The sequence below is a fragment of the Phasianus colchicus genome, chromosome 2, assembly GCF_987193195.1.
Source record: "Phasianus colchicus chromosome 2, bPhaCol1.hap1.1, whole genome shotgun sequence".
Taxonomy (NCBI): Eukaryota; Metazoa; Chordata; class Aves; order Galliformes; family Phasianidae; genus Phasianus; species Phasianus colchicus.
In genome coordinates, this window is record NC_143437.1 from 17,943,133 (window position 1) to 17,965,237 (window position 22,105).

General features: G+C 43.1%; 1 protein-coding gene and 1 non-coding gene across 2 annotated transcripts; one reads left to right on the plus strand and one right to left on the minus strand.

Moving 5' to 3' along the window:
• The first annotated feature begins 17 nt into the window (after positions 1 to 17).
• Positions 18 to 18,964, plus strand: HHIPL2 (HHIP like 2). The gene is given in 9 exon segments (XM_090135018.1): positions 18 to 4,048; positions 8,402 to 9,054; positions 9,990 to 10,133; positions 10,467 to 10,798; positions 12,174 to 12,300; positions 12,649 to 12,794; positions 14,715 to 14,796; positions 17,554 to 17,636; positions 18,397 to 18,964. Coding segments are annotated over 9 exon segments (2,322 nt in total). The 5' UTR covers positions 18 to 3,673; the 3' UTR covers positions 18,777 to 18,964.
• A 487-nt stretch (positions 18,965 to 19,451) lies between these two features.
• TRNAT-UGU (transfer RNA threonine (anticodon UGU)) lies at positions 19,452 to 19,524 on the minus strand. The gene has a single exon. It is a non-coding gene; the product is annotated as a tRNA-Thr (tRNA).
• Positions 19,525 to 22,105: the final 2,581 nt, after the last annotated feature.

Below are 22,105 nucleotides of genomic sequence, written 5' to 3' on the forward strand. Positions count from 1 at the left end.
CTACTTGGTAAGTATGGTACGGGATTTCTCTGATACTGTAGGGTGGACCTTATGTTCAGTTGTATGGATGCTGATTTAAATGGCTGCTGGAATGTGGTTCAAAATTCATTCAGGGCTAGTTGTGGCAGTCATAAGTGGGATGCCTTAACCTAGAAACAGTGTGTGATGCAGCATGAGGCAAGTTTCTCACTACAAATGTTGCATAAACTTGCTGTTCATGACTGATTTCCTGAAATACATGGAAATTTGAGAGGCCTGTACTTCACTCTGCATTGTATATTGATATAGGGCATGAAGGTATACTGCAACCTGTTCACATAGCTGAGGCATTTTGACATACCCCAAGTCAGTTTCCATGCACTGTATTCATGTTTTGTGTCCAGTTCGAGGAATGCCTTCATATTGTTGGGGGGGGGGGAGCTAAAGGTAGGATTGCTGCTGTATTGTGGTGATGGGAAGGCTGGTGTTGCAGTGTTTCAGAGAGAAACAGCACAGAACTACTGAAAATGTTACGAGCTGAAAAGAGGCTTGCTAGAACTTCTTTTGCAGTCCTGCCCGTGAGTTGAAATACACACTGTTGCTGTGTTTGGAAAGCAAATGTTAATGTGTTGTCACAAACTAGTATTCCAGTTCATTTTAAAAACAACAACAAAAATCTTTCCAAGTACTACTTCTGTTTTAATGACAGCTCTGTAGAATTCAGTTGGGTGGCCGGCTTGAGCCACCACTGGGAATGAATAAAGATGTCTTTAACAGTGTAGTACTATATGGATAAGTTCAGCTGTGCTTTTAATAGATGGGTGTTTATCTGGGAGTTTAGTCTAAGTTAGTGTTGGGTCTTGTGATGTGCTCTGAGTATTTGAACAGTGCAAACTACTTTCCATAACTGCTGCTTCATTTCTGTCTTCATAAGAAGGTTGCTGCCTTGTTTTGTGATGATCTACTGCTTTATTATGGGTCTTAAGCTGAATTTTGATTGTTTCAAAATGTCTACCTCTATTGAAGTATCCCACACCTTCAGGAAGCAGCTCCCTTTGGTCCAAAGGGTGATCCAAAGAGCTGTGTGCAGTGATCCATCTTGATGGGATTTGTGCATGGACAGTGGGGCTTTCCTGGAAGAGCCCTGGGAGGCAACCAGACCCTTTCTTGGAGTCCTTAATTTGGATTTCTGCCTGACACTGTGCTCCTCTGGGCTTCAGAATTGGGCCTTTGGTAGAGCAGATGACTCCCCTGAGATGGGCTGGGTGTGGTTTGGTATTTGTCTTCTATGCCACTTTCCCTCATCTCTGTGCTGGTGTGCAGATGAGTTGATATCGTGTGACTTCTCATAGAAGAATTACAAAACTAGATGCTCATTCCCCTTATGTCCCCTTAGCTGCCTGTGGGAAATGTGTACACCCTTTCAATAAAGAGGGGGAAAAAATGTGGGACAGCAGCAGAGATTTGTGTGGCATTAAGGAGAATGTAAGAACAAGGAGTTGATGTCTTTGAAAAATCTGTTAATCCACTGTGCTCTCAGCTTTCTCCTGTCACCTTCTCTGGAAACAAGATTTCTGGCAGGGATCATGTTCTAGTGACAGGAGGGAACTGCAGAGCTGCATCAGCAGTGGAAGATGAGCATGGTACAAGTTTTCGCATGACAGTCTTGAGTATTACTTTCATGTCTTATGGGAAATCACAAGTTTCTTTACATGTAGGACTTGCACCTGGGAAAAAAAAAAACCAAACCTGTTGATCTCAAGTCCTGAGTGGAATTTCCTGTTCATGCTATTGAATACCATACTGTGTTTTCAAGCCTGTGCATTGTACTTTGAATATGTTGACTCCTAGTGCATTGGAATATTCTGCCTTGGCTCTGAATTCTGTGGTCAAGGTTTGGTTTTCTTCTGAATTAACTCCTCATCCTGCATACATGAGGTGTTTCCATGAATCAAATAGCATATCTTTCCTTGCCTCATTTATGTTGAAGCAAGGAACTTGCTAAGGGGATCCAAATCTCTTGGTCCATGTGCCCAGTGTGTTGTCCTTCTGATATTCCATCTCCTGTTCTGGAATCTTTAATATTCAAAATGAATATGACAGCTTCACAAAAACACTACTCTCACTTCAGATCTTCCCTCACCTTCCACGTTGTTTTGTTCATGTGATGCTTCTGCTTTCCTTTTTCAAGAATATATTCATTAAAGGTCAAGAAAAGCAAAATTATGAAATGGCAGCTGCTTTTAAAGTGTTGGCCTGCTATGTTCTGGTGTCTCCCCTGTTGCTCACCAGGTTCTGTGTTGTGGGCAGCTGACTGATGCCAGAGACTTGCACAAGACTTGGATTTGCATTTGGGGCACTGTAGGCATGTTTTCAGCACTACACAGGTGTCAACACTAAGCAGGTGTATACCCTAGCCTCGGACTAGTCCCTGCAGAACCAGTGTTGGTGTGCTTTATATTACTTTGAATTTGGAGTCCTTTGGGGCTTTCCATAGTTGATCATATCTGTGATGGTAAACAGAAAGTTCCACTTGGTCCTGTCTTTGTTGCATTTGAGTGATGTGAAATGGTATGTTTGCAGTGAGCTATCTTCTTTTCTTCAGCTTGGAGTGTTTGGGTAAAGCGAGCAGTAGGCTCTGTGGGATATCGTGTTCTGTCCTTATCTAAATGCAACTAAAACTGTTGTGTCTTTCTCACCTCATTGTGGAAGAAGTGATGTGTGTTGTCTCTGCTGCTGTGCATTAACTTGGAAGTGAAGTTCTCTGCATATATAAATATTCTGGGTTATTTTGTCTGCAAATGGCACGTCTCTAGGAAAGGAAGGGGGAGGTTTAAGTTCTCCTAACAGAAAATGTTCAAACTGGTGGACAAGATTAGTTAACACAAAGAGCTCAATGCTGAAGGAGTGAGGCAAGTGTTGTCCTCAGAATGCCAGGCTGAGGGCAGTGTGTGCAATCACAGTGCACCCGCATGTGCAGCTGATGCTGTACTTCACCAGGCAAGTGGGAGAAGTGCTGTATGTTTTTTCACAAGAGAGAAAAGTGGACAAAAATCTAATGTGATGTTAAACTGTTTTCAAGATGCATCACTAAAATCAATCAGCTTAAGTACACGGTTGCCACATAATACAGTCAATTTCAGGTTCTGGTATGTTAGATGTGTTTTCTCCTTCACTCTTTCTGAGTATCTCTTCATGTCAATTCCCACCTAGGCTTGTGGGTAAGAGTAGTACCTCTGTAAGATGCTTTTGTACTGGAGTGACTTGTACACATGGTTAGCTACTGCCTCCTCAGTTTGGTTCTAAATTATTGCTTACCCCTGTTCAGTCTCAAACCAGACTCAAAGTGATAGCAATTGGAAACTGTTCATCTTCTGTTTCTCAAATGGAGAGGTTATCCTATTCTGTGTATAACAATCATAAGTTACACTTCCATGTTCATATTTCTTGGGGAATGATTTCTCAGTTAATTTAACTAAGCTGTAGGGATTAGGTTTGAGAGTGCTCCTAGGGACATGAGAAATATCCAGGGGGGAGTGTTCAGCCATGTGACGTGTGAAATAGCAAAGGGGCAGGCTGGAAGGTTTCTCTCCAGCCAAATAGTAAACTTCAGAGAAAAAGGGAGCGGGAATGTAAGCAAACCTGAGAGAGTGAGTGTTGAGCTCTGTGGCTGGCAATTAATAAAGCAGAGAGAATGAATGAACCAGAGATCCAAGATTTCCATACATCTGACCTCAGGAAGCCTACACTGAAGAAAGTGAATGCGTGGCCAGGCACTGGAAGGAAAAGCAGTAGCTCTAGAGCTTCCTTTTCTTGCCCACATGTCTTTCTTTGTCTCTCCTTGTTCTGCTGGATAGGCAGCCTCCTGGGGCATCCTCAGTGTCTGGATTATGGGCCACCTTTCCAGCCTCCTTTTCACCTGGAGTTCTGCTCTGCCTATGAAAACTTTGGCTGCTGTGACCAGGAGAGAGACAATAGCATTGCAGCAAAATACCATGAGATCCTGGATTATATTGATCCTCGGGGGCATAAGCTGTGTGGAACATATATCAAAGATATTCTCTGTCAGGTAGGGTGGAAAATCCGCAGCTTTTTCCTATGCTTTGGGCTTACTTGGGGTCAGTTGTAGTTCTGATAGTCTGTCATGTCCCGCTGGGAGAAGAGGTGCAGGAACAGGGGAGAGTTAGGTGGACAGTAATGGCATCAAATCTTCAGCATGCATTTAGCAAAGTGCTTTGGCAAGATATAGTGACATTTGATAGCAATAAAAATAATGATTTATAAAAGCATTGCCCGATTCAGGTGGTGATGGGAATCCTGCTGCTCTGCTAGTTTTCCTGTAGCAAAAGGAGAGTTATAGATGAATATTTTCTGCTTGCAGTTAGTAGGTTCTGGATTATAAATTCTACACGTTGAAATGATGCAAGAATTATCTGGCAAAGCACTTAGATACTTGGATCACAAGAAGGAGACATCTTGATTATGATCCTGCTGAGGATGCTTCAAATGTTGTGGTGGTTAGAAGTACAGCAGTTTATTAGGAAGTGGTTTCACGCAGCTGCAGCAAAATCCTGAGTCTTCAGCTGCTGTGTTTCTATTGGTGCTGTCTGCATGATATCCACCTGCCTCACAGAAGCAGGCATTGTGTGGTGACCAAAGACCATAGGCACTGCTCTGTTCTTCCTGAGCTCTCCTTCTCTGTCCCCCTAATTAAAGAACAGATCTGAGCTCCTTTTTAACAGCTCTTAGTCATGCAGAGCAGTGCTTACTGCATGCCAAAACACCAAGCAGCCAAAAGCCACACTTCTTACTAAGAACATAAAACTATTCTAGTTAAAATTACCATCCTTTTGGATGCTGGCAAGGTGCTGGCATCTGCATGGGGGATGAGAACTCTCTCGGCATTAGGGCTGAGTAGAGTAACAGCAGGGTTCTGTTGGTCGCTTTACAGTCAGTAAACCAGCAAGCAGTGCATTGCAGGTACTGGCAGGATGGCTGGTGTTGGTGTTACAAATGTTTTCTGCATGATCCAAGTAGAAAAGAAACACTGTAAAAACGTGGCTATTTCCTCTTCAGATTTAGGTTGTTCGTTCTGTAGGGCATAATTTCAATTTGGATTTCTTATAAACATATTTTGTAGCAGCAGTCCTCAATTGATACATATACTTTTCAAAGTAATAAGTTATGGCTTTCTTTATTTTTCTAGAATTCAGTTACTCGTTATTTGATGGGGAGGAACTTGGGTTTGTTACATCTTGCTGTTGCTGTAAAGTTTGTTCCTGTTTGTGTTGTCACAATCATGTTGAGTTTTTTTAACAAATGTTATTTGGCTGTTGGAATGATGGAAAAGCAAAGATCTACGAAGTAATTTCAGTTAAGCGATGTCACTTTGCTGGATCAAATTGTTACTGATCTCATCTGAAAGGGATGGAAAGTAGTCTTTATTATACCACCTCCACAGCATCACAATAATTAGTAGTTGCTGCAGCAATCTCAGTGGTCCTGCAGAGCCCAGGCACCGTGCCACAGTGCATTTTACCTCTGCAATGAACTGTATTTCTTTGCAGACAAAAGAGGATTCAAAGAGGATGTGTTCAGGATCACGGATTTCCTGCTGTAGCTTTAAACCTAGTTTGTTTCTCTTGATAACTGACTTGGCGAGGTTTCCAAGCAGGCTATAAAGCCCTCTGTCTTTGGTGGTAGAGCTGCTTCATTTTGCGGTAGTTCTGCTAGCTGAGCATGCTGTAAGTAGTGGTAGCTCTGGAGTCTGACACTCAGCTGTATAGTTTGAGGATTTAGCCCAAAAATGGAAAATGAAACTCTGAAAACTGCCAGTAATGTTCTTAAGATGGTGGTGTTCAAGTTGAAGGCTGTGAGATCTCCCTGGATGCTCCATGTGCTAGAACAGCTGTTTGGCTGCTGGCTGAGGGGATGTTTCTCTGCTCAGGAAGCTGCTGAAGGAGAGGCTGGAAAAAGCAAAACCAAAAAAAACCAAAGGCAAAATAAGCCTTTTAAAGCTGATTGAAAGCCATGAATATGGAATAGGAAAACATTGCATGGGATAGGAAGTACAGATAATCATCATACTTCTAAGGGAGTTTTAAATTTCAGGCCTCGCTTTATTGCTAAATGCACAGTCTTTTTGTGGGCAAGCTATTAGAAAATACAAAGAGTTATTAATATCTCAGCAGCTTCTGCTGATTCTGCTCTATAGTGTAGCTGGATTAATTCTATTGTTTCATACACACTTGAGCAAAATGAATGCAGACTCAGTAACTACTGTAAGGCCATCTAATCCTTAGAGTTTCTGCCGAACCTAAGGGATGTTGAATTTTGTTTAAGCAGACTTATTTAATGTAGCAGTAAAAATACTAGTGTAGTAATTCTCCTTTCTTGAGCTTGTCTGTGTAGCTACCTTCAGGTGTAGGGTTTGGAATACAAGCATTATGTGGAGCAGCTGAGGGAACTGGGGCTATTCAGTCTGGAGAGGAGGAGGATCAGGAGACCTTATTGCTCTCTACAGCTCTTGAAAGGAGGTTGTGGTGAGGTGGGGGTCAGCATTTCCTCCTGGTTAACACTGACAGAATGAGAGATAGTGGCTTTAAGTTGTGCTGGGGAGCTACAGGTTGGGTATTACAAAAAATCTCATCTCAGCACTGGCGCAGGCTGCTCAGGGAGGTGGTGACCATCCCTGGCAGTGTTCAAGAACCTCTAACCAAGGGACGTGGTTAGTGGGCATGGTGCAGATGGGCTGATGTTTGATGTGATGGACTTAATGGTCTTCCCTACTTGAATGATTCTATAGTTATAACATATCTGACCAATCAAATCTCTGGACAGATTATTTTAGGCTGCTGGCATGAAAACCAGTAAAATAATCTGTCTGTAGCTCCTTTGCTATTAAATTAAATATAAATTTTAAATTTATATTTTTTACTGACTAATATAAATTGGTGAGATTTTAATAGGAATGTTTTATGGAAGTTCTGACCGCAATTTTTTTGCAAGGTGATGAATTTGGATATAGTAACAAATTCAAACCTACTACTTGATTTTTTTTTTAGTACTGCACATGCTAATATCTAATGACAGATGAAGGGAGTTCCAGAGGCACAATATTTAAAAACATTTCCTGCAGTTATTTTTTTGCTGAAGATTGCACATAGAGTCAATGGTAGGTACGTGGAGCCAAGAGTAGCTGTGTGAATTGCATAGGATGAGATTTATTTTCTCAGAATAGTTCTAAATCTCAACTGCAGTTGGCTTTTATGCACGTGAGAATGTAATTGAAGTTGTGCAGCATCAGACTAATTCAGCCCAGTGTCCTGTCCAAAAGTAGCCAAAAGCTGCTTGAGGAGCATGTAACAGGAGGGTGAATGCACAGAATGTGCTCTGAGCTTCCAGTTGTTTTCAGCTCAGGCACTTCTAAAATTACATGTGATTTTCTTGGCACTCAGTCATCGGTGGTTTTCTCTTCCATTTGGTCATCCAGTCTCCCTGTGAGCCAGTGTACATCTCTAGTAACTGCAATTTTTCTCTGGCAAATAAAGTATTTTGCTTCCTTTTCTAACTTGTCTCCTGCTAAACTTATCTGATGCTACCTCATTTTTCTTCTGGGATAGAGGATGAACAAGCAATCCTCATTCATCATTTCAATGTCACATGACTTTTACAGATCTTTGTCATGCTGTCATCCTGCTCCTGCACATCTGTTCCAAACTGCTCACTGACAGCTTACTGGGCTGTTCTGTGCCTCTTTCCTTGTGACTTTTTGCTTGTTGGAGAGCAGAGCAGCACACAGTGCTAAAGGTGCAGGTAAACCTGTATCTGCTTTGTTTTTTTCCTACCTAATCCTAGGTCTAATCATGTGTTAAGTGGCTTAATGAAGTAAAATCTTAAACATATCTGCAAGAGGCAGTTATGCTGGTTGACTGAAAGGATATGTCCAAATTTGGGACTGCTGACTCAGGGAGGTCTCCAGTATGAAGGCTAATGTTCTCTGTAGTGCAAAAGATCCCTATAGCAAGGTAACAAACATAACCTGCTTTTAACAGACAGAATAAAATGCCTAGCTTAAAATCTAGCAGAGGAAACAAAGGGAGATTTCTAATAGCAGAGGTCAGAGTAGATTGATAGAAAAGTCTCCTAAATCCATAGAAGCCTCTAGCAATGGAGCTTTTCACAGCATAAATAGATGTCCTTTTGGGAGTGATTTAGGTGTAGCAGGTAGTGCTTTGCTGAAGGAAACTGCTACTGAGCTCCAAGTTCCTTTTAGCTGTATATTGAGTGACTTTCTACTACTCCAAGGATGACTCATTGTGCTCTCTACCTTATTAATTTTTCATTTAACTACTTTGCTTCTACAAAGAGGAGCCTTGGCTTTTCCTGGATGTGTGCACAGCTGCATTCTTTTACTTTTTAGGAATGTTCTCCATATGCTGCACATCTCTACGATGCTGAAAACCCAAGGACGCCTCTCAGAAACCTTCCAGGACTTTGTTTTGACTATTGTTCTGAATTTCATTTCAATTGCCACTCTGCCATCAGCTTGCTCACTAGTGATAAGCACATTCAAGAATGCTGTGAGACCAATAAGACTCACTTCTGCAACCTCCTTCGCCTGCATGACGAGGACTACTGCTTCCCCAATGTGCTGAGGAACACAGCCCTCAACCGCAACCTGGGCTCAGTGGCAGAGGATCGCAGAGGCTGCCTCCAGCTCTGCCTTACTGAGGTTGCCAATGGCCTGAGGAACCCAGTCCTCATGCTGCATGCCAATGACCACACCCACCGTATGTTTGTAGCTGAGCAGGTGGGGGTCATCTGGGTCTACCTACCTGATGGCAGCCGGCTGGAGGAGCCATTTCTGGATATTAAGAGTATTGTGCTGGCAACACCGTGGATAGGGGATGAGAGAGGCTTTTTGGGGATGGCTTTCCACCCCAATTACAAGAACAATGGGAAATTTTACATCTATTACTCTTATATGGATAAGAAGCAAGTGGAAAAAATCAGAATCAGTGAATTGAAGGTTTTGGCCTCTGATGCCAACAAAGCAGATCCACTCTCAGAAAGGTAAAGTTTGTTGAATGCTACTGTATGCCATGGTAAGAAATAATTTTCTCTGTTCCTGTCTCTCCCCTTTGCAGAACCTGCACTGTTCCCATGTTGAGTGGGTCTGTTGAAAAGCTACTGGGGAAGTTGGCTGAAGTCTGCACAGTAAACTAAAAAGACATGAAAACAACCCAGGATCCAGACTTTTGAATCATCTTTTCTTTCTGTCTTCCTGTACTCTTACCTTTTTAAAGAGCAGTAATAACTTCAAGCCTTGAAGCTTCTAAAGCACAACTTTCCTTGGTAGTTTTTTGTGCTCTGGGAGAACAGGGATGTTTCAGTACAGTACTGTACATTCATTTGATCTGATGTTTCCCCACCCCATGCCAAAGCTAATTCTCAGTGATAGAGAAGAACTTGTTAATAGCAGACTCGCTTTCTTTCAAGTTTTGCAGTCACCATATGAGACTCCAAAGATGGTGCTGAAGCCTTCAGAACCGCCTCCTTTTCATATAAGAAAGCAGAACCCAGCTTCCACAATCAGAGTTCACAGGGCAACAACTCTTCTCTAGATTAATGGACTGTGTATTTGTGCTTATGTTAGCAAGTGAGCTGTGACACTGCTCTGTCTATGGTGCTGGGTGAGCACTGCAGCTAGTGCTAGAGGTATTAAGGCAGTGCAGGTTAAAGCTGTAGTACATGGAGCAGGAGTGTGCTGCATGGCTTGTGGTTATCATTGTTCATAAAGTGCCCTGCTACAAGGCATGCATCCATCTCTAAACTGCAGGCTCACAGGAACTGGGGTGTAGCTCAGCCCTTGCACTGTATCTGAGGTGTCTGCACCACTAGGAAATTTTGCTTTCTTCTATAGTAGGGATGCACTACTTCTGTGGCCTGCCTTGAATGGTTCCTTCCAGTAACTACATCTGGATTTCATTTATTTTGTTTTCTTTTAGGAATCTTTTGGAACTTGAAGAACCAGCTGCAAATCATAATGGTGGGCAACTGCTCTTTGGAGTGGATGGCTATCTGTATCTCTTCATAGGGGATGGAGGGAAAGCTGGAGACCCTTTTGGGCAATTTGGGAATGCTCAGAACAAGTGAGTAAGAGCGCAGGCAAAAACATTGAGCTCGTCTACCGAGTCACAGGGCTTAGAAATGACAGTGTGGAAGAGTAAAGTAATAGTGCTTCTGGGAAGTGCTTGTTCATGTTTTCAAAACTTAGTTAGAATTTTGTGTTTTGGAAGTGGAGGGACCTGATTCACTGAGAAGAGTGGAAGAGTTTTCTGTGATTTAGTTGCAAAACATACCAGCTGTTTTACTACTTTTGAACAAATAATTTTTCCTTGGGGGAGGAGGGAGGGAGCTGTCCATGTCTTCACTTGTTTCTCACACTCATGCTTGTAAATCTGTCTTTATCTTGCTCTCTTTAGGAGTGTTTTGCTGGGGAAAGTCTTGAGGATTGATGTGGATGGAAGAAGTCCTGATGGCAAGCCTTATCGCATCCCTCCCGATAACCCTTTTGTGTCTGATCTCAAGGCTCGCCCCGAGGTTTATGCTTATGGGGTCAGGAATATGTGGCGCTGTGCGGTTGACCGGGGGGATCCTGTCACAAAAAAGGGAAGAGGGAGGATATTCTGTGGGGACGTTGGACAGAACAGGTTTGAAGAAGTCGACATAATTGTTAAAGGAGGAAACTATGGCTGGAGAGCAAAAGAGGGATTTGAATGCTATGACACAAAGCTTTGCCGTAATTCCTCCTTGGGTAAGGAAGAAGCTTCTCGTAGAAGCTTACTTTATTTTTATACTACTTGTATTTAGTTGGCTATAGTATTACTTCTCCATGTAGCTGAATAATCCAGTTGTGTGTTAAATGGAGATTATTTACTTTAAAGCAGATATCTCTTCTCCCCAGCCCTTGTGTTGATATGAAATGCTGACTACCTTCAGGGAGGGAATTCCTTGTCCTGCACTGAAGGTGGAACTTAAGGTCAAAGCCTGTGGCTTTTCCAGACTGCTTTCCTGGGGAACCCAACAGATTGGGTTTACATACAAAACTGATGCTCTGTTTCCTTTGGAGCTTTCTTCAGAAGCTCTGAGCCATGGCTATGGAAAAGGCAGAGCAACCAGGCTGATGGTGGGACCATGAAACACATCTTGCAGGAGAGCCAGTATATCCCAGTGAGTAGAGTGCAGCAGCAGAACACATACTGTGCTCTGCATATGTGGGTGTGACCAGACAAACTTGGCTCTTAGTTTTCTTCAACAAAGAGTGGATAATGGTGGTCTTTGCAGAGCGTGGTAGTAGGACTGGATATTATGTCATATAATGTTCTTCTTTTCTTGAAGGAAAACATCTGGTCTCAAGCTGGTGTGGATGTTTCTGAAACATTTGCATGAGCAAACTTGCATTTGCAAGTATAAGAGTATTTGTCATCAACATCTCTCCTATGCTTGTACTCATGGTTCTTTTTAAAATAAACCAAGTAAACAAAAAAATTTAACTTTTTTTAACAATGGCCAAAGCCTTAATTGACAACACACCTATGTTAGATTTTGCCTTTAATTTTTAGTGAGCTACATTTGTGATCTGTATCCTCATTAAGATGAAAGATGAAGTATAGTCCTGTCTTCACTTTTTCCCCCAGACTGCATAATTTTGTAGGATCTGACTCTGGGCTTCAAGAAGTGTTGAATTCAGTATTAATGTTGCCAGAAACAAAGCATTTATCTTCAGAAATCTTACGACAGATTGTTTGTAGGTTATGTATTCATGCATGTTCTGTTCTGAGAATGGCAGCAAGGCTATGAAGATGCTGAGCTGACTTGCAGTTGTTTGATTCTATCCTCTTCTGTTGAAGTACAGGAACTCGTAAAGGCAATCTGCTGGGTGGTGCAGTGACAGATCTGTAAGATACTGCTGCCTGCAGGTTGCTACCTTTCTGCAGAGAGTTCTCTAAAGCCCCTGGATTGGTTCTGTCCTGTAGTAAATGACTGAACCCCACTGAAGTTTAACTATGCCATTTATTCAACTCTTCCATTCCTTCACATCACTTTGTTCAGTAACACTGATGCGCACAACTGCTTTTTGATTCTCTCTGGATATAAGCTTTCTGTTTTCATGTTTCTGTGTTTGACAGATGATATTCTTCCAATATTTGCTTATGGCCGCAATGTGGGGAAGTCTGTCACCGGAGGTTATGTATACAGAGGATGTGAATCGCCCAACCTGAATGGCCTCTATATCTTTGGTGATTTCATGAATGGGTGAGATGAGTCATTTTCTCTGCATCCTGTTCTGCGTACATACACATCTTAACAATAGCAGAGCATCCTGAGATGTTTTGAGCTGGAGTAAATGAGAACCCAGTATGCTTGTTTATTAGATTTAAGGGCTGTAACCATTGTAACAATATTTTGGTCAGAGTCTAAACTTCTTCCAAGTTAGGTCCTTAAGATGAGTTTGCTTTTGTTCAGGCTTTTTTTTTCTGAAAGAGATGATCAAAACTAGTCAACAGTTGGGGTCTTAACTGGCACTTCAATGTCAGTAATGCATGATTTTGGCAGGAACAAATCTTGATAACCAAAATATAAAAGTTTTATTTTTTTATCTAGTCGACTTATGGCTTTACGGGAAGATGAGAAGACAAATAGGTGGAAGAAGCAAGATATCTGTATTGGTAGCACAAAAGCTTGTGCTTTCCCTGGGATGATCAGATCTTACAGTAAATTCATCATTTCATTTGCTGAGGATGAAGCAGGTAGAGTATCTTGCCAGTCCTACCTGTATTGGAAATGGTACTGTCTGTTTTGTACTTCTGGGCAAACACTGAACTTATGCTGCTTCTCACAAATGTTGCTAAAGAGTAAGCACTACATGACAGGTTTGTAGCAATTTCAGTGTGGCAGGGAGGGGGTTCAGAGGTGTCTTGTGCCATGTGAGGCTGTTGCAGGCTGGCTTCACAAAGCTCAGGAATCTGATCCTCAAGTGAACTTCACTTAGAATACTCCAAGTTCCCTACAGAGTTTGAACTGTTGTTGATTTTGACACCTTTTTTTGTTATTTTATTAATGAAAAGGCTGCATCAAGATAGTTTGTTCCTTCATTGTAACAACTCATTTAGAATGTAGTGTCCAGTTCCGTGCTCCCCAGTTAAAAAATGACAGGGATCTCCTAGAGGAGTCCAGTAGAGGGCCACAAAGATGATAAAGGGCCTGGAGTTTCTCCTCTATGAGGAAAGGCTGAGTGAATGCGGTCTGTTTAGGCTGGGGAAAAGAAGACTGAGAGGGGGATCTGATAAATGTTTATAAATGTCTAATGGGAGCTGGGAGCTCTTTGTTTCTAATAGTTTCCTAGATGAGGCCAGGCTCTTCTCCATGATACGTAGTGATAGGAGAAAGAGTAATGGCCTAAAACTTCTGTACTAACATGTGGGAGAACATCCTTATGGTAAGGATTATGGAGCACTGGAATGGGCTGCTCAGGTTGTGGAGTCTCCTTCTATGGCAATATTCAAGACCCTGCTGGACACCTGGTTGTGTCACCTGTTGTAGGGTACCTGCTTTGGCAGAGAATTGGACTCTATCTCTTGAAATCCCTTTCAACCCCTGTGATTCCATGACTCATTCTTGCTTGAGTTCTTATAGTTTATCTGAATCTCTTCCTCTTCATTAGTTTAAATTCCTCCATCTATTCAAAGCAATAGCACTTCACACTTGGATTATAGACCAACATTTTACTGGCAATGAGAACAGATGCTAGTTTTTAAAGTTCAGTGGAAATGTCTCAGTGCATAGAGTTATTGTGGTTGTGGTGACTAGACTTTCACAGAGATGAAATGCATACTTTGTTTACTTCTGCATAGTCTCCTGACAAAGGTCTATGCAATGTAAAAAGCGAGAGCAAATCTATGGGAGAACTCAGATATGCTTTAGAGAGATTTCATGATTTAGCAGAAAAGAGCTTTGCTTGTCAGAAAAAGATTTTAGGCCATTTGTCTGTGTTTTGTCAGATTTTTTAGTTGTTCTAACTATGTGTGAGGTGAGTGGATGTTAAATGTCTCTTCTATTTGTTGCTCTTTAGAAACTAATATGGTGCTGTAACTTGAAATGCTACAATTTTTTTCTTTTACAAATTGCTATATTTTGCCTGAATATTATTTTAGTGGGTGCTGAAGGAAAGATATCAAGAGCAGTTGCTCTCCTTGGCAGCCGTACAGTAATAAGAAGCTTCTGCCTTGCGTGGATAGCCAGTTTAGATCCTTGCATGCTTTTTTTTTTTTGTACCTCTGAGAGATGGCTAGGTATTTCTGTAGTTTTCCTCTCTAATTTCTAGTGTCTGGACACTACTTTGGTAAAAAACAATTTTAAAAATAATGTTTTTATACATAAGAAAGTAACCATGTGGAGGGTCATCTTCATGAAAGCCCTGCTATATGCTCTGTGTTTGGTGAGGGATGCTCTTCTTGTGTGAAACTCTGCTGCAACCAGGAGATTGCTTGTTGTCCCCAGAAGTCAGCCGACAATAGGGCAGGGTGGAGTAAGACACGGCTGTGAGAGTGACCAAAGGGGTTTTCTTTCTGACCTTGTTAACCATGTGAAGAGACAGAAAACAGGAAAATGGAACTGGATTTCAGTTTGGACACTTGAATCTGAAACTGCTTTTCTTCACTTCCATTTAGGTGAGCTGTATTTTATGTCCACTTCTTATCCCAGTGCCTATGCACCACATGGATCTCTTTACAAATTTGTTGATCCTGCAAGGTTAGTATCTAAAGATGTTTTTAATGTCAAATTCTTCTGTAATCACCACACATTCTTTAACTATCATGGAAACAGAATTCAAAGTACTTCTAAAGCATAATCTCACTACCTTCTACCTCCAGACCTTGATTTCTGTTGACCCACTGTACATCTGGTGCAACTTTTTGGTTTCAGTGAACTTGTTCCTCACTTGTGTGTACCCAAAAGTGGACCAAGTTCTGATAACTTTAAGATCTGAAACAGTGAGGATCAAAATCGAATCTCCTTGTTTGTGCCTTTAAAGTATAACACAGTGATATCTAAATGCATGTTCTTCAGGGTTATGAGAGGGGAACACTTTGCGCTCCAACCAGAGGTCTTGTAAATTAAAGAAAATAGATTTGATAACAGCAAGGAGACTTTTCTTTTTTGATTTTACTTTGTACTGACATCATGTTCCTTTCCATAATGAAAGGGAAGTCAGAAAATGAATTGATAAGCCATAAAGTAAAGCACAGTAAAAGGCTGATGTGGCAACACAAAAGCAAATAGTTATGGTCAAGTCTCTTGGCCCATCTCATAAATTCAACCCTCACCTAAGCTGTGAAGTGTTGAATGTATTTCCATTTACTAGCAAACTAAAGGTGCAAATCAGTTGTCTTACCAAGCATCTTACTAGGGCTTGTTTTCTTCAACTCAAATCTGCCTGGCATGGTTCATCTGTGAGAGGAATAAAGATACCCTCGTAGTACCCAATTTCTGTGTATGAAGGACTTTATCTTGCATGGTCATAGCAGTATTGACTGTTCCTGCTGCTAAAGCAATCTAAATCGAAAACAGATGGAACGTTCTCCTGAGGTCAAGGCTCTTGTAAACTGTGATGTTACATGTTGAGGCTGATGCAGTTTAACAAGCTCAGCTATGAACATTCCCTAAAACATTTAACAGTGACCTTTTGCTGATTATTACATAATTGAAAAGTACTGGTAGTCTGATTCTTTGATGTCTCACTGCTCTTTTTGACTTGACACTTGACCAGACACAGGACTGCAGTCATATCTGTCCTTAACTTTATGCAAGGAAATCAGCTTACAACTTCATGTGCCCTTAAGAACTACAACATGGAAGGCAGATAGTTTTGAATCTTGTTTAATTTTCCATGTGAAAATCCTCCTCTCCACATGATCTGGAGAAATATTAAAGCTGATGTGGCAAAGGGGAAAACAGGTTGCAAGATCATCCCTTGCAGGTTAAGCACCCAGTTCTCCCTGAAATCAGCAGGGATTAGTTGTCTAATGGAAAAATCCCAAAAATGTGTATTAGCACTTACAGAGTCTGGAAGTGATGGCAGATATTTGTGAGGTACTTTGAGTTTTAGTATTAAACAAAAATAAAAATGCAATCCAAGGTTTAGCTACAATTCCTCTTAACAAAAAGAAGTGAAACCTGGCAGTTCATGCAGTGTTCAAACAGAGTATGAACCTGAGTTTTCCGAGCAAAATGTTTTTTCCATATTATGTAAGTATCTCTGCAGAAGTCTGTTCTTGTGAGTATACTTATGAAACTTTTTCCAAACTTTTGGTTTAAAATAAAAAAAGCATAATACTGTGAGCAACTATAGACATGGACCACTTCAAATATGCTTCATTTCTTCTTGCATTCCCTATAATATGAAGATTGTGATAAGTCGTCCTCTCCTTTCCCTGCTGTAAGAGGGGAAGTGTGGCCTTCTGTTTCCCTGCAGGAGCCTCTCCAGGAGGCCTCTTGCCCAGGAATTGCTGTGCAGTAATGCACTGCATTAGGATGGCTCCATGGGAGCAGCAAGCCCCCTGCCAGGAGCATGATGCTTTCACTGCTCTGAAAGGCTTGCTGGGAACAAGCCAGCTCTGTCCAGTACTTTTGAAGCTTCATATCCATTGTTTCTAGGTGGATCTCTGGAATGTGTTCTTGTATTTTCTGGCTTCCCTTAGCCTGGATGCAGAACTGCTCAGCTTTGCCCTTGTCTGTCAGGTTAAGCACTTGGCAAGTTTGCCTGGGGTGTGCAAAGCTTGGCCCTGGAGTAGAGTGCTGATACCTCCAGATCCTGGGCTGCACTCTAGCCTTCTGACCATACTCTCAGTGGAGATTTTCTTCCCATTCTTCGTGATGTCATACTACTTATAGGATTATAGGATTCTATTTCTACCCCACATGGCTGGCATGCTTCTACCTGGAATGGCACCAAACTCCTCAGTCAAGAGCAGAGGGGGAAGAGGTGTTAGAAGGTGCTTTAAAAGTTGGGGAGGAGGGAGTAACAAAAGCCACCACCAAGCCTGCCCTAGTAGCTTGTCTTTTTTTTCTTTTTAATTGAAGTGGTGTGGGGAAAGCACTTGGCTGTTGCCCATGTCTGAAGGAGAATGCTGATCACAAGAAAATGCTGTGTCTGAGGTCATGCTCTGCTGTGCTTTGTGCTTAAAAGCATGCCAAATTGGAAGAGCATGTTCTTATTTGTCATTCAGCCCTGCTCTTGGTGGAGGTCAGAAAACATAGGCAAATGTAGGTCTGTTGCTCTATGTAATCCCTTCGGTTATGTCCAAGGCAGCACCCTTTGAGTGTCACACCAAATTCTGTGGGGCTGACTGGAGCTCCTTATGCTTTACTGTCAGTGGGCGAAAAGAGCTCTGTCATTAGTGATCAGCAGCCCTGCTCATGGCAGGGGGCTGGGACTAGGTGATCTTATAAACTTCTGGACAGTTTCTCAGGTATCTGTGCATCTTTCTGTTTGTTTTTTTTTTCAAGGCGAGCTCCACCAGGGAAATGTAAATACAAGCCTGTAACAGTGAAAATAAAGAGCAAACGGATAGCATTTGTTCCACGTGCAAGTAAGTTGGGCTTTAATTTTATCAAGAAACAAAGCTGTCAACAGTCTTACATGTATATGATTGTAGCTAGTGAAGTTAAAAGCCAAAGTGCTGAGCAGGACCTATCTTGAAGTCAGGTAATCGTGTGTTCTGTGTGCTTCTGACTGATAGACCTTGGTATTTGAATTTTCCTAAATGTTGTGAAGCAACAATGCTCACAGGTATCACAGGGGAGTTGATGGCTCTGCCTAGGCATTGGATTTGGTCTGGGAAATTGAGTGCCTGTCCTTGCTTCATGGAAAGCTCCTTGGGTCAAATAACATCATTCTTCCCCTGTGAATCTAGGGGAGTCATCTTTCCTTTCTTATATTTTTTTTTCTGTCCTAAGTCCTATCAGACCAGAGCGGAGGTTACATTGTGTTATTAAGTAGAAACAACATTTAGCAAGCTGAAACTGCCTTATCTGGGATTTCTAGATACTGGTGTAATGTGAAAAATTCGTACTCTTAAATTGGCCAGAGAGAAGCGTGCAAGGCTTTCTTACATTCCTTCAGGACTTATTTTCCTAAATAGACATTCATAATTTCTAAGATTAAACAGACTTTATTTCCAAGAAACCCAAGAATCTTTTGATAGATGTTTTTGCAGTCTGTTTATTCTTTTTAGAATGCCAGATACTTTTCTAAGCTGCACTTCTAATAAGAATTTGTATCAGTATTTTTCTAAATTAGCCTTCTGCCTTAAAGCAGGGATAACGAAACATCTCAATTACTCTTCTCAGAAACTGTCCTTGAGTTCCTTAATGAACCTTCACCAACCAACCCTCCAAAAAGATCTTCCATCCCCCCTGGAGCTACCCCAACAGCTCCTTCTAAGAAATCCAAAAAGGTGGCATCATCCAAGATAAAGGCATCGACAGTGAAACCAGCTCAGTCCAATAAAAAGACACTGAAAACCAAGGCTGGTGCTGAACACCACAAGCCAAAGCAGAAACAGCAGAAGGTTGCGAGGGTCCCCAGAACAACACCGGCACCATCTTTGCCGAAAAGGAAGAGCTCCCAGCTAACTGGAGCCAAGAAGCTTCCCCCAAAGAAAGCTGCACAAGCTAAGGGAAAACTGGGAAGGAGGAGGAAGGAGAGAAGATGAAGCAGCAGCTTTTGAACCTCGCGGCCATCCCTCAAGCAAGTTATATAAAAGGTGGTGGAACAAACGTTCTGAATCGATTCTTTCCTTTGGTTGCTCAATGTTGCTCTCCCCTCTTTCTGTCAGTGTTAGCAGTCTCTACGTGTTCTATTAAACCTTAATGGCATTAAACCTTAACTATTAAACCTTAACTGCATTTAACAATATTTTACTGGCTGGCAGTGTTAGGAGCACCGTGGGGTCAGCGCGCCTGGGGCCGCTGTGCTCTCGGTGGCTGTGGGCTGTAACAAACCGCCATTTTTTCCCCCAGAGCGACGTATTGACTGGTGGAACCGGGCCGCGGCGCTGCCGAGGCTGTGCCCGTACCGCCTTCCCCTCGGGCGACGTTGGAGCCGCAGCGCGTGGCACCATTTTGCAGTTCGGGCTTCAGCCGGCGCTGCTTCCCGCGTTGGGCTTCGTGCTGCTGCCACCTGCTGGCTGCAGCCCTGCCACGAGGCCGGCTGCGAGCTGAGCTGCAGCGCGGGCTGCTAGCAGCCAGCCCTCGGGCCGAGCTGCGTGGGAGCCGGGCGGGGACGGCGACGCATTCTCAACGCGGCCGTGCGTGTTTTTTCCCAGTGGAGTGGAGAGGCGGGTTCGGAACAGAACTATTCGATTGGAAAGAGAAAGTTTACTAAAAAAGAAAAAAAGTTTAACAGGCCCCAGCGAGGATCGAACTCGCGACCCCTGGTTTACAAGACCAGTGCTCTAACCACTGAGCTATGGAGCCACCTATCAGTTCCAGCCCTGCCGATGCCTCCTGTGCCTCAAAAAGCCGGGCGCCGCGCGCCCCCCCCACGCGCCGGGCCTTGCAGCACAGCACCGCTTTCTGCTGCCTCCTCGCCGGCACCCGCGGCTCCGAGCAGCTGGAGCCGTGTAGGTCAGAGGCAGAGAACGGCAGGCCGCGCCTTGCCTCTTGCTTCTAGGATCTCGCGCAGCTCCGCTCAGTGCCGCCCTGCAGTTTCTCCATAGCCGTTTTTTCTGGCGGGAAATGCTGGCGGAAGGTGCGCGCCGAAGTTCAGTTATCGTCTGTGAGCAGCGGGTCGACCTGGATAGCTTATCAGCACGTCAGCGAGTGCAGTTGTATAAGCGGGAAATAAAGCAGCATTTACGTGATAAAATATGCTACTTCAGCAAGAAGGATTCAGTGACAAAGTGAAGCTTACGGAAGGGTTTCTTCAGAGTTCTCTCAAGTCCGCTGGAGTAACCTGCTGTGGAGGGGGAGGTGATTCCAGGCTGTGTGAGGCAGGGCACGATGTAAGCTTCCCTGCCAAAGACAACCCCAAACCCAGCCACCACAAACAAAACAATTTAAACTGAGTGATTACAACCAGCTTGGTGTTGTAAGTGTCCTCAGGTTTGGTGAAATAACTCTTGCAGAATGATTTTTCTCGCAGATAAACCGCAAGCATAGGTTGGACCCAACAGCAAGAAAGATGTGGTGTGGCCTCAGTTTCTCTGTTTTTTACAGAGCAAGAAAACTTAAAACTCCGGAAGGAGTTTTCTTCATGTGACCAAAAGCAAAGCTCCTTGAAATAAGAATGGACGGAACAAGCTGCCCTAGCAAATACAGACTGTTCATCCATTCCACAAATCATGAAATTGAATTGTTTTAAATGTTATTACATTTTTCCTATGCTACAAAGAACCTACTTTAGCCAGTTTAATAGAACTGAACAGTAGGGTGTGATGTATTCTGACAACAGAATAGTACTGAAAGCTAGTTTTCTGTGGTCGTGTATCTACTTGTCACTGTTGTTTTTTAAGTGCAAAGTGCTGTAATACTTCTGCTTCCAGGCTCCTTTCCTGTCTTCTTAGAGCTCACTGGGAGAGGGGGAGCAACACATAGTACAATATGCACATAGTACAGGGGTTGAAACTTGCTGGTCATTGTGGTCTTTTTCAACCCAGGCCATTCTATGAATCCTGCTTGACCATCCTGATGGCCTTTCATGATGGTGTCATTGCATCAATGGACAAGGGAAGAGCCACTGATGACATCTATCTTGACTTCAGTAATGCCTTTGACACGGTACCCTACAACAAATTGGAAAGATATCGATGGGTGGACTGTTCAGTGTACAAAGAATTGGCTGCAGGATTGAGTCCAGAGAGTGGTGATTAATGGCTCAGTGTCTGGATGGAAATCAGTGACAAGGGGCAAGTGCTGGGACTAATACTCTTTAATATCTTCATAAATGACGTTGATACTGGGGTTGAGTGCATCCTCAGCAAATTTGCTGATGATGCCAAGCTGTGGGGGTTCAGTCGACATGCCCAAGGGATGGGATGCCCTCCGGAGGGAACATAGACAGGCTTGAGCAGTGGGCCCAGGTGAATCTCTTGAGGTTCAACAAGTCAAAATGCATGGTCTTGCACCTGGGTCTAAGCACTCCCCACTACAAATACAAGCTGGGAGATGAAAGGATCGAGCACAAACTTGCTGAAAGAGAGTTGGGGGGTATAGGTGGATGGGAAGCTGAACATGAGCCAGTATTGTGCCCTCACAGCCCAGAAAGTCAACTGTATCCTGGGCTGCATCAAAAGAAGCATGGTCAGCAGGGTGAGGGAGGCGATCCTTTCCCTCTGTTCCATACTGGTGAGGCCTCACCTGGAGTACTGCAGCCACACGTGGAGTCCTCAGTACAGGAGAGACATGGACCTGTTGGAGTGCATCCAGAGAGCCATAAAAAATGATCCAAGGGATGGAACACCTCCCCTCTGAGGACAGGCTGAGAGAGCTGGGGCTGTTCAGCCTGGAGAAGAGAAGGCTCCGAGATGACCTGATAGTGGCCTTTCAATATCTAAAGGTGAGTGAGCTACAGGAAAGAAGGGGACAGACTCTTTAGCAGGGTCTGTGGTGATAGAACAAGGGGAAATGGCTTCAAGCTTGATGGGGGTAGATTTAGATTAGATATAAGGAAAAAGTATTTTACAGTGAGGATCAGGTTGCCCAGAGATGTGATGGACGCCCCGTCCCTGGAGACTGAAAATCTAGGTGAGGCTAGATTGGGCCCTGGGCAACCTGATCTAGCTGTAGGTGTCCTTGTTCATTGCAGGTGAGTTGGACTAGATGACCTTTAAGTGCCCCTTCCAACTTTAACAATTCTATGATTCTGTGAAAATAGCCATGTTTTGTTTCTATTCTTACTTGTGGATGCCTGTGGAGCTTTCAACACACTGAGATGTGGCTGTTGCAAACATATTTGTTACTCTACAACACTGGGCACTCAGGTGCCAACCCCTCATATTTCCATGGCCCACACACCTCCTGAAAGGCACAGCAGTGGTGTCTCAGGTGGGAGGCTGGT